Source organism: Phyllostomus hastatus, unplaced genomic scaffold, assembly GCF_019186645.2.
Source record: "Phyllostomus hastatus isolate PE091 unplaced genomic scaffold, TTU_PhHast_1.1 phas_contig_16, whole genome shotgun sequence".
NCBI classification, from domain to species: Eukaryota; Metazoa; Chordata; class Mammalia; order Chiroptera; family Phyllostomidae; genus Phyllostomus; species Phyllostomus hastatus.
Window position 1 is genome coordinate 15,348,591 of NW_025333643.1, and position 12,456 is coordinate 15,361,046.

General features: G+C 50.2%; 1 protein-coding gene across 6 annotated transcripts in view; it reads right to left on the reverse strand.

Moving 5' to 3' along the window:
- The window catches only part of FAM107A (family with sequence similarity 107 member A), a 57,439-nt gene that overhangs the window by 5,962 nt on the left and 39,021 nt on the right, over positions 1–12,456 (reverse strand). The window contains exons 1-2 of one of the 6 annotated variants that reach the window (XM_045832322.1): positions 6,531–6,677; positions 4,502–4,704 (exon numbers count right to left, since the gene is read on the reverse strand). The exons of 3 other annotated variants lie outside the window; for them this stretch is intronic. In XM_045832322.1, the coding sequence (XP_045688278.1) occupies positions 4,502–4,625 (124 nt within the window). In that variant the 5' untranslated portion in view covers positions 4,626–4,704; positions 6,531–6,677. Of the gene's footprint in view, positions 1–4,501; positions 4,705–5,480; positions 5,484–6,522; positions 6,689–12,456 lie in introns of those variants that run through there. 2 more of the 6 variants (XM_045832325.1, XM_045832326.1) reach the window with 2 other exon arrangements.

Sequence of the window (12,456 nt, forward strand, 5' to 3'; positions counted from 1 at the left end):
GGGTGTGTCCCCACTTCACCCACCAGGGTCAGTGCCCCCTTTTGAGGACCACTATGTTGGTTTTGAACAGACCCTCACTTCTCTGCACACCTTGAACTGGGAAGAGAATGAAAACCATTCCCTGCCTGGCTGGGGTTTAATGGGTAAGCCAGAGTCTTCACGTAAACCAGGCAGGGATGGTGGGTCTGTGCAAAAACTGGAAGTGGGCAACAGCGCAGTGGGGTTGGGAATAGTGGAGGGTTGGATGGCTTGTAAATTGCAAGGTGACATTCCAGGGCATGTAGGATCAAAGGGAAGACTGTGCTTGGAAAATGGTGGCACTCCAGACAAACACTGGGCATTTCTACTATTACCCACTGCAGGTGCTTTTAGGAGGGTTACAGAGAGACCACGGGTGTAAAAGTGCTGTGTAAATTGGAAGAAGTGTTAATTATAAAATATTTTGAATGTAGATTAAGTGTCAGAGCAAAGAGACATAACTGTTAATTTTTTTTTGAATTCTCATTCTCAGAACTGTTTCTAAAATGTGAATTCTAATGAATTTCCTTTCTTCTCTTTTTCATACGGCTGTTTGTTTTCAGGTTGTATCTTTCCTAATTTTTTGGTCCTTAAAAATGATGATGGTAGTATTTAGTAGTTAAAAGTGGGCATTTGACAAAATAAACAGTTGGCGATAGCAATATCCTCCCTGTTTACAAATGTGAATATTTTCTTAGTCTTTGGGGTTAAGTTGTCTGGGAGTCAATGCAGCAGAACACCCTACTTCAGATTTTAGTTTGGGGAATTACCCCCTCCCCCCATGATGCCTATTCCCATCACCACGTCCCAGCCATATTCCATCCGGGCTTTTACCATACCACACTTCATGGCTGCAGCTTCTTGGCTGTCTGTCCCTTAGTCCCTTCGTGCCTCAAACTTTCCAGTGCTTCATAATTTTCATCAGTCACACCATCTTTAAAATTACTAACTGTATGTAGCTAAAGTGACAAGGCAGGAAAGAGAAATAAGTTGTATAACTTTAGGAAAGGAGAGGGCAGAATTAATATTTAAGTGAGATATTACTATCTACCCAGAATTCCCAAATGTATTAACAGAAAAGCATGTGGGACTAATGAGTTTGATAATATGGCCAGATACAAAGCACACAAAACTCCCACATAGAGGGCTCCCACATAGCAGTAATGACCACTGAGAAAGTATAGGATAATAAACCCTCATTCTACAATGTTTGGTTTCCTGTAACGTTCCAGGTATTGTGGTAGACAGCGGACACACAGAGGTGAAGGAAGCAAGAAAGGTTCCTGATCTCACAGGGCTGACAGTCCCCTAGGGAGGCAGACAGTACCATGTACACAGAACAACAAAAATAAATGATTACAACTTGCATCGGAGCCCACTGATGCAGGCAGGAGGGCTGGGGTAGTGATCCACTGGCAGGACACACCTTCAGCCAGGTGCAGGGGGAGGGCCTCTCTGAGGAGGTGACATTGAAGATCTGGCGGTTGGAAGGAGGGGGGAGGCTGTGTGGGGCAGAGGAAACAGCATGTGTGACTCATGTACCTTGAACAAGCTTGGTTTGTTCAGGGAACAAAAAGCCACAGTGTGCCTGGAGTGGCGTGAGCGAGAGACCAGGAGAGTGGCCTGAGGGTGGACGGGTGGGTTCAAGTCCGGGAAAGATCGCATTTCATTCGGTTTTAAAAAGGCCATTCTCGCTGCTGTGTGGGAAAACAAAAAAACTGTCAGCAGGTCTGGAGAATTCTTAAAAATCTGACTGGTTTTTTTCAGGGCTCTTGGGCAGCCTCTGTCTGTCCCATTAAATGCCAGAGGAAAAACATCTAATTGGCCAGGCCGGGAATCTTCACCCCTATAGGTCACCAGCTATCCAATGGGTTTGCTGCCCCGGGGCCAGGCCCCCACCCCCACCCCACCCCCCACAGGTGAGGCCATCAACCAGCCTCTACCGAGAAGAGAGTCTCTCATTTTCATTTTGCACTGGGCCCTGCAATCATGTAGCCAGTCCTGCACCCCAGGTCCAATCAGTAGGCAGCTGTGGCTCAAAGATCTGCTCCAGGCCTTTTTGAATAAAATGGTATCAGCGGTGAGCTGTAGGGGATGGTGTTTTTCGGAGGCCAGGGTTGTGTGGTAGCTGGAACAGGGATGCTGAAGAATGTGTCTGGTTCTTCAGCCCAGAGCTGCAGGCTGGGAAAACCCTGCCTTGAGGGTTCTGAACTCTAGCAGACAACACGTGTGAGATCCGTGGACCTAGGGGCGGGGCAGGGGCAGGGCTTAGAGAACTACTGGGCCAGGCTTCCTGTCTTTTGTTAATCAAAAGAGACCTCTGTGGAGAAGAGCGTCAGCAGGGTGCTGGAACAAAAGAGATTGCTCTATGAAGTGCGTGTGCAAGCCAAGAAAACCTGGGCTCTCCAGGGTCAGCTGGGCCTTCCAAGCAGAGAGGGTGAGGGGCATCCCAGGGCTGTTCTGGCCAGGTCTCTTAGGCTGCTGGGGTGTCCTGAGAGATGGAGACTCTGAGGGAATGACCGTGATGGCCAAAGAGGTGAGGTGAGGTGAGGCGAGCATTAGGTCATCTCCAAAAAGAAAAAAGATGGATGTCCGAAGAGCTGGCAGGGGAGATGAGGAGGCAGCTGAGGAGAAAGTGACTAGTGAATATCCTTTCCTGGTTGTCAAAGAAATGCAAAATGAAGCTCAGTTGTATGGACGTTGGAGCCATTAGAACCTGAACTGAATCTGGCTCTGCCCCTCCCTAGCTTTGTGCAAGTTCACCTACCCTCTGCAGCAGGAAGCTGCAAACTGCGGCCTTTGGACCAAATCCCCCCCTTTGGAACACACAGCCATACCCCCTCACTACTTATTGCCTATGGCTGCTTTCCACTAGAACAGCAGAGCTGAGTAGGTATGCAAGCTGCTTGTGATCAGCACCCTTCATGAGGTTGCTGCAGAATGAATGAGGTGATACTTGCAAGGTGCTTGGCAAGTGACTAGCACAAAGCTGGCTACCAGGGCAGCCACGTACAGCCAGGCAGGTCGTGCACTGCACATCCCAGGGCTTCACTCCTATAGCTGAAACTGTGGCGGGGGGGGCGGGGGGGCGCTTGGATTGCACAGTGTGGCAACTCCATGAGCTGTTAACAATGAACATTAATCAATCCCATTTGTAGTCTTGGATTGCATTTTTCTCATCTTCCTTAAAAACAGTACTGGTTAGCCCTGGCCTGTGTGGCTCAGTTGGTTGGAACATCGTCCTGCAAACTGAAAGGTTTGATTCCCCGTCAGGGCGCACACCTAGGTTGCAGGTTCGGTCCTGGTTGGGGTGCATTCAAGAGCAATTGATCAATGTTTCTCTCCTCTCTCTCCTTCCATTCCCCTCTCTCTCTAAAATCAGTAAGAATGCCTTCAGGTGAGTATTTGGAAAGAATCTGCACTGGTTGTACCAGGGATTTGAACTCTGGTTGAAGATTGGCATCACCAGAGGAAGTCTGAAAAATATCGGTGCCTGAGCCCCACCCCGGGCATTCTGATTAAAGTGGCTTGGGATGGCCTGCCTGGCCTTTGGGAGTTTAAAACACTCCCCAAGTGATTCCAATAGTCAGCCAAATTTGTAAAGCATGGAGTTTAAAAAGAAAACAAAAACAAGCTTCTTTGCTTTGGCCTGAGTGATTTCAGCTGACTTGTTGGCCTGGTTATCAGGGGTGAGTCTGATTAAAGTCAGAGCTCTTAGCAGCTCTTTGACCTTGGATGGGACACTCCTCCTCTGTAAAATCAGGATGCTGTGAAGACCAGATGAGCTAAGGTTCAGGGCAGGGGTAGAGGCAGCCAATAGGTGACAGTTAAAGTGAGTGTTTTGCACTACAAAATGGGCAAAGTGTTCACCCTTAACGTGTAGACTATGGAACTGGCCTCATATTTTGTGTGTGTTGGGGGGTGGGGTGGGGTGGGGAGATTGGGAGCTTCTCCCTTGGTTATTCCTTGGTTCTGCTGATGACACAAAAGGTCCCACAGCTCCTCAAAAGCTGTGCAGGATGCCAGCCCCACTCTGGACAAGGCTCTGCTGGGATTGCTAACTGCTCCCAGGGTGAGCTCACCAGGTGCCAGGGCAGGCGAGGCTGATGCCAAGGCAGTGGCAGTTTCCCTGCCCCCCCCACCCCCACCAGGAGAGCAATGAGAAGGGATGGAAGGAAAGTAGCACTAATGGAAACCCAGGTCACAGTTCATCCTGAAAACAGCTGCGGGACCCTAAAGCTGTCTAAGGTTTTAAGGTTCCTTCATCTGACCTCCCTCTTTGGGTGATTCTGGCTCTTTGATGACATTGGTGATAACAAATGGCCCATGAACCAGTAAGGCAACATGGTTAAGGCAGATGTTTTGGAGGAGACAGACTGGGTTTGAATCACAGCTACACCCCTTCCTAACTGTGTTACTTTAGGCAAATAGCTTCCCCTCCCTGAGTCCCTGTGCAGTGGGGATGACAGTGACACCTACTCACAGGGCTGTTTGGAGAGCAAAACAGTACAGTGTGCACGATGTGGCCACCCTTGGCCTGGCCGAGTGGAGCGGCGCTCACTGAAGGCACACTCCCGTCCTGAGGGGCCTGTGGCGAGCACTCGCATTTGACGGTGCACTCACTTCCATCTGGGCCTCAGGCTTACCCTGGGAGGCAGCCAGCAGTAACATTTTATCATTCCCATTCTGTAGATGAGAAAATCGAGGCTCAGGAAGCTCAAGCTACTTGTCCCAGGATATACAGAACAGTGGCAAAGCTGGGACCTTCAGACTCTAAACTCAGTGCTCTTCCTTTCACTCCAGTTCCCTCCTGGTGCAAAGTGATTTTCAGTCAACAGAGCAGGTTTATGACTCTTTTCTCTCTCTGGATACTCAAGAAACCCCAATGAAGAGGCGGTGTGAGCCCATTTTATAGATGGGGAAATGGAGGTCCAGTCACTGGAGGACACCCAGCTCACATGAAATACCAGCTCTCACTGGGGAGCCCAGAACCAGAAGCTTGAGCGTGAGCCAGATTCCACAGTCCTGTCTGCCCACGGCTGGTCTTTGCTTGGGAGGGGAGCAACTGGTGGCCTTCCCTCCCTGGGGTGTTGGCCAGTGTTCGCTCCTCTGCCCTCCCTCCCCCTGCCCTTGTTCCTTCTTGCTGTTTAAGCTGCTGGGCCCAGAACACACCTGGACTTTCTTACTTCACCATTTCATGAGGTGGAGGGGCAGAGGAGAGGAGAGGCTGTTAAAATAACTGATGGCAAAGGAGAAAGAGGCATTCAGTAAAAGTGACAAGTGGGGCCACCGGATTTCCCAACGCTTCTCACTTTTTCCCTCCCTGTGGGGAAAGTGCCCGTTTGTGTTTCACTGTCCAGCAACCAAAGAACTGTGTATCTGGGAGCCACCTCCACATCTTCCAGTGGCCCATGGCCTGAACGTAGCCTCCCCACCCCATGAGAAAATGACTCAAGACAAACTTCCTGAACATTTTGCTTGGGGCCACTGGGCTCTCCCAGTCCCAGGGCTGGACATGGAAGGTCCTTAGCAAGGTTGGTGGACAGGGTTGTGCAGCTGATCAAGGAACAAGTGTCCGCCCACCAGATGTTCCTGCTAGCCCACCGTGGCACGATGCCAGCCAGTTCACTTGGCAGATACGTCAGGGGAAAGATCCTGGCTGGTACTTACCATCAACAGAGCTATAAGCCACTCAGGATCCAAGTCACTCAGAGACACAGGTGATGGGCTGTCTCACAGCCGAGAAACTACCTGGGTTTGGTAGCATTTCCCAAAAGTGACACGCCCCATCCTAAAATCCCTGATTTCTGGACCAGTTCCAGACTTCTGGCCTTGTACCACAAAATGCAAAAGCCAAATTCACCAAAAGGCAGACGGTAGGCATACTGATGTTGCAATGGGCCACGTACTGTGCTAGGTGCCCCACAGCCACATTTCACGAAATTCTTACCTCACATCGAGGAGACGGGTACTATCATTATCCCTTTTTACAGATGAAGAAACCTAGGCTCTGAGGGGCCATGTAATTTCCCCAGATCACACAGCCCTCAAAAGAAGGTGCTAGAACCTGAGCTGGGCTCTATCGGGTGCTGGAACCTGTGTTCTCTCAGGCTTTTGTCCATCAGGGATGAAGAGAATCAAACTGCCATACTGTGTGTAATGAATGTGGGGGAGCCAGGTCACGCATCAGCTCAGATCATCTGAGCATTTAGAAGACAGAGATAAAAGAGAATGGAGGGCTGTATCAGAATGCTCCCTCTGATACAGTGCTACAGTGATGAGTGCTCCCTCCCTCCACTTTGTCCCCTATCGTTTCTCCAGCCCAGAGAGCCAGGAGCTACCTCCCTACTCATTTCACGGATGGGAGACATAGCCTGGGTAACTAATCTCGAATAGCTCCGCTCCCCTCACAGCCCACCCCAGTGCTCCAGCACTGCCCTCCTAACCTCGCACCTCCCCCTGGAGGAGCACCCAGCTTCACAGCAGGTGAAACAGAAGAGAAACGGTCTTACTTCTTGGTGTCGGCGGGAAGGGAACTCAGGATGGTGTTGCTGGGTTCCTCACTCCTCGGAGAAGTCCCAGACTAGCACGGAGAGCCGCCTCCAGAAGGCGGTTCTTAAACCCCTGGGGAACGCAGGAGGCTGAAATGTGCCAGCCAGTGAGGCCTCTTTGCATTCCTGTTTATTCTGGTATCAATAAAAAGGAACTGTTACTATAGTAACAAGTATTTCACTTGGTGCTCAGCCACTTCCACAATGCAGAACACGGTGTCCAAGCCACACGTTGGAGAGACACAAATAAACACCTATTCTGTTAGATTGTTGCAGAATGAGAAACATGCCAAGCTTTGTTCTGAGCAGGCAGCTCTCTAGAGGCATTTCCCTTGTTTCTAATGTGAGGGTCGGCAAGAGTGCAGCCCCGGACATCCCTGATACAAAGGAAGTCAGACTTCCTGCTGTGGGCCAGGAGCTTCTGGGGTGTAAAAGGGAGGGGGGAGCAACACTGGTCAGCTCTTGACCATGCACTGATGGGTCCAAAGCTGCATATACATTATTTATTGGATACCCTGAACTTCATCTGAACTTCACAGGCACCAACATGCCCAGGGGAGCATGTGGGGAAAGGGAAGTTCCAGGCACCTGGGTCAGTCCTGGCTTGGGCACCAGCCCCTTTAGCAGCCAGTCAATGCCCCTGAGCCTTGGTTTCTGTGTTTGTCAAGTGGGGAGAATAACAGGCTGGTTGGGAGAAAACATAGATGAGATGACATTAGTGAAAGCGATTAGTCAATGTTCAGCAAATAGAGCTTTTCCTGCAGAGAGAACTGGACTGGATGTGACCTGAGGGCAAGGCCCCAGCGTGTAGCAGTGGGCCCAGCGGGGTATGCATGTCATAAGTCCTGGCTCAGTGAGCAAATGCGTGGAAGCAAAAAGAAAGAATGTGTATAGATGCCAGAGGCCAACCTTGGTGCTTACAGATAATGGAAGCGTTCTCCTAACTTCAGAATCAGTGTTTACTGGAAAATGTGGAAGTGTTTTCTAGCTTTTTATCATTACCCTTAGTCCCCCAGTGAGGAGGCTGGCATCTACCAGTTAAATCTGGCCTTCTTCCCCCATTTACTTTCTCATGAAGAATCTTTTTGTCCAGAAGGTGATGAAGCTCAGGACATATACCAACTATAAACAGGGGCATTAAAAATGCAGTTTTTGCCTCTGTTATTCATTTAATCAACATTTATTGAGCACCTACTATTTCTGGCACTGTTCCAAATGCTGGAGTTACAGTATGAATGGGACAGATGGTATCTCTGTGCTCAGATAACCTACACATGCAGGGGCCAGACAGATAATAAGAAGACAAGAAAATGCTGAGCTTTGATGAGTGCTAGGATGAAAGTAAGACTGGGTGAGGTGAAGGGAAGGTCTGGAGCCTGGAAAGGGTGGACACTGAGGAGGTGACATTTTGTGGAGGCCTGAATGGTGGGCAGTCACAGGTGAAGACTGTTCACATAGGAGAGCATTGTAGGGAGTAAGACCAGCTCGTGGAAAGCTCCCAGCATGGGAGCTTGGTATAGTGGAGGAGGGCCAGTGGGGCTGGAGGGTGGGGCCTGAGGAGGAGGTGGGAGACAGGGCTGATGAGGGGCTGGGGGCAGGCCCGGCAGGTCCTGGGAGCCTTGGCCAAGCTGGCCCTTCTGGTGACACTTAGAGATCACCAGTGCTCAGGTAGAAAGTAATTTTTTGCAAGCCATGAATGTTCCTTTTTGTTTCTTCTTCCTAAATTCTGCTTCTCTTGAGGTACTTTGAATGGTACCCTCTCCCACCTTTCCATCCTGCTGTGGCTTAATTTCACCAAATTCCGACATGGAGGACAACAACTAAATTCTTGTCAAAGCACTTTTCTCGCCTCTGGTCCCACCCCCATGCTGCCCTGCTCTGCAAATGACTCTGCGGACATTTCTCGGGGCCCACAGTAACTCTTCTGAATCATTCCCAGTGCCTGCTGGCCGCTGGAGGGCTACCAGGAATCCTGGGGCGGGGGAACCGCGGACAGCTCTGCTCACCACCTAGAGAAGACAGAACCCCACAGTCCAGCCCCTGCAGAGGGGCAGACCCCGTCAGTCCCCATGTCCGCACAGGGTCAGTACGACCTCCAAGCCTACTCTGTGTTTCCTTTATTGGAAGACTCTGATGATAGTCCCGGAGCCTCGGAGGGCCAAGGAGAGTCGCGCAGGAACCCCTGAGGTTGGGAGCCATTTTCCCCGGGTGGTTGGGACTCGCTGTACTTCTTCCGCTAAAGCTCTTCTCACGGTTCAACTCGTGTACAAACCCATCTGGCTCACCTGCCAGGCTGCCAGCCTGAGGGCCGGCCCCCCCTTCTCTTTCCTCGTATTCCTGTTGCAGGACCAAGGTGCTTAGTGCCAATTGTTGACTTGCAGACACTAAAAGCATTGACATCCTTGAACTTGTTAAAGTGCCATCTTGCGTGTGTGTTCGTGTGTGTGCACACATGTGTGTGACTGCATGTGAGGTCAATGGTCAACAGCCACACACCATCAGTGGGAGGTTTTGCTACACCCCATAATATGGTGCAGTCAACCGCATGTCTATTGACCCAAAGAGATGTCCACTTCATGTTTAGTGAGAAATCAAACTGCAAGACCATAGGCGTAGTAACTTGCCATTTTGTCCAAGATAAAATGGTACAGTTGACCCTTCAACAGTGAGGGGATCAGGGGCACCGATCCCCTGTGCACTCAAAAGTCCACTTCTAACTTTTGACTCCCCCAAAACTAAGAGCCTGCTGTTGACCAGAGACCTTCCCAGTAACGTAAACAGTCAATTAAAACATATTTTGTGTGTGATGTGTATTATATGTTGTATTCTTACAAGAAAGCAAGCTAGAGAGAAGAAAGCATTATTAATAAAATCACAAACAAGAGAAAAATACATTTATAGTATCTATCGAAGCAAATTCACCTATGGCGGACCTGCACCGATCAAGCCCATGTTGTGCAAGAGTGAACTGTGTGCACACGGTGAGCCGGCCTGCGGGCACATGCACTCGACTGCTAACTGAGGTCAGTTCCAGATCACTGTGCTGCAGCTGTCCTCACTGGGCCTGTGAGAATGAGCGTCCAGGTGGGGCTGCTGGGCCCCGCTGCTGGACTGCTGCGTCAGAACCTGTGAGGGAGGGGCCTGGGAATCTGGACATATGCCCCTGGGGATGTGTTTATATTCGGGACTTTGAGAACCACTATTCTGTGGCACAAAGTTACAGGCCTTTCTCCTTTGTCACTATATTTTTTTGTAATGGTTGTGGCTTAAAAAAAGACACGCAAGCATAGATTTCTTTTGCTATCAGAAAAAAGCCATAAAGATTAAATATATGAAAAAGAGCAGCCTTTTCCAACGAACTATGGTGATGAGGCACATCTGATGCAGTCATGCTCATTGGGAATGCTGGAAAGTAGGGGTCTCCCGGGAAAGTGAGCCTTCTAGCAGCTGACTTCGTGCAGTGCCGGAGTCAACCGCAGCTGCTGCCTCCTGCCTCGGTCTGTGTGGCTTTCCCTGGAGGCCTCTCCTTCCTCCTGAAGGACGGACTCTGGCGCACTAAGGGCCTGGGCATCAGAGTCGATCCTGGGGGGGACTGAAGGGCGTCCCGGTGCTGTGCACATCTCTCTCACACTCCCTTCCTGCCCCCTGAGGTCTGTGTTCTGGAGAACAAGAGGAGCAAAAGGAAGAAGCAGCGAGGACCTCGACAAGCCAACGTGAAAGGGAGCTGGGCAATCTTCCTGCATCTACATTGGGCTGTGGCTGCAGCTTCCATTAAAAAACTCCAAAAACGTCTTTCCTTTCATTTTTGCCCTTTTTCTCCAAGCCGACAGGCGCCTGGAGCAGCTTATCGGGGCCCACAAACATCAGACAAGAAGTTTCCATAGCAACTCAAAACTTCCTTCCCAGCCCTGTATTCATTGTAATTCTCCAAGGCCACTTTCCAAAGCCTCAGTGAGGGTTTGGAGAGCCACCCACTCAACAACCCTAGGATCCAACCCTCCCCCCCAACCCTCCCCCCCACGTGTTGGGCTGAAAGGACGCGGAGGTGGGGGGAGTGGGGAGAAGCTGTGCTGGCAGAAAAACTTGTCATGGGTTCCACAGAGAGACTGTAAAAGTAATGAGAGTTGCCTTTACAACAAGTTTGAACCAGGAAGAATTTCCCTGGTGGAGGGATTTCAAGTGTGAAAACAGGAAAGTGCAAGGGAGTGAGGAAGAACTGAGTCTTGTTTCAGAAAGCTGGCTGTCCACCCGGCCCCACAATTAGGCACAGTTAATCTGGCCTCTGAGCAGCAGGGGGCCCTCGGACACCCGCCTCAGCACAGTTTAACCCACTTGTAGTCAGACAAGAGATGGACAGTGGGTCTAGGGGTGGAGAGAGGATGTGTGTGAGGCTGAGGGTATGTGTGTGTACAGGAGAACCTGGGCAGACCATAGCTTGTCAAGCCAAGCAAAGTTCCATGATTCCTGGCAATAAAAATGCAGCATGCCCAGCCCTGGCTGATTGGCTCAGTTGGTCAGAGCTTTATCCAGCACATCAAAAGGTTGCAGGTTCAGAGTCAGGGCACACACCTAGGTCGCAGGTTAGATCCCTGTTTCTCTCACACACTGATGTTTCTCTCTCTCTCTCTCTCAAGTCACTGAAAATATCCTCAGGTAAGGATTAAAAACAAAAAATGCAGCATGCCTAGTTAGATGAGAACTTCAGATAAGCAATGCATAGTTTCTTAGACTAAATTATTATTCGTTGTGTATCTGAAATTAAACTCTAAGTGGGTACTCCGTGTCTGGCAACCTTACTTGGCAGGCCGGGATGGAGGCTTTGGCTGCCCCTCTGGCTGCAGAGGGGAAGTACAGTCGATGATGCCCACAGGCACCTGGGGAGGGGTCTCTCTGTGAAGCAGAGACATGCTTCCCTCCCTGCCAGGATCCTGGCCTGAGCTCCAGATAGGAAGCTGGTAACGAACCGCAGGGGAACCTTCAGTGGAGCACTGCAGAGCCCACCAAGCACAGCCAAGCATGAGTGATTCCCCAAGGTGACCCTTCCAGCTCAGTGGCTCACAGTCTGGCCTCTGGTGTCAACACAGACACTACTCCTGGCTCCATGGCCAGACAGCTAGGTGAACTTCAACTCCCCATGTCCTCACCTCTAAAGCGGGGCAGACACTCTTCTGAGGAATAAGGGAGATACAGCATGGCAAGCCCTTTACACAGTGCCTGTCCCAGAGTCTGGGCTCCGAAGAGGTAGCTGTTATCTCAATAACCCATTTAAAAGCATTAAAGATTTTCATCCAAGTGAAAAAGGGGGACCAAAGACTAGAGTCAGTAGAATCTCGACAACGTGAAACAAACACACTACCACCGCATAAACTACGCACACAGAGACGGGAAGGAGGTGTCCCTATTGTTACCAGTGGCTGCTTATGGTTAGTAGGATTCTGGGTAAGGCTTCCCTTTCTTTATTCTCGATTCCCCAGATTATTCATGGTAAGCCTTTAAGGTAGTCATGGTAATACTTTAATATTAAGAAATTATTTTAAAATAATTTGGGACAACTTTTTCTCAAAAGTGTTATATGACTTTGGGAGCGTGGCTTGAGGTTGCTGCATGGAAATGGCTGCTGTCCTGGGTTTGGTTCTACAGCCCTGCCTTCAGGGGCTTCTGCCGGTGGTGGGGGCGGCTCTGGCCTCCTCACTGCATGGCCCGGTTGGCTCCTCACTCCCCCTTCTCCTTGCTCTTCCTTGTGTGAGACAGCCAGGGCACACAGCCTATCCCTGATTGGCTGCATGACCTTAGGCAAGTCATGTTACCTTCGTTTCCACATGTTTAATGAGGTAAGGATTAATACTACTTACCACCCTGAGAAGAGGGTGTATCTGTTTTATTTACT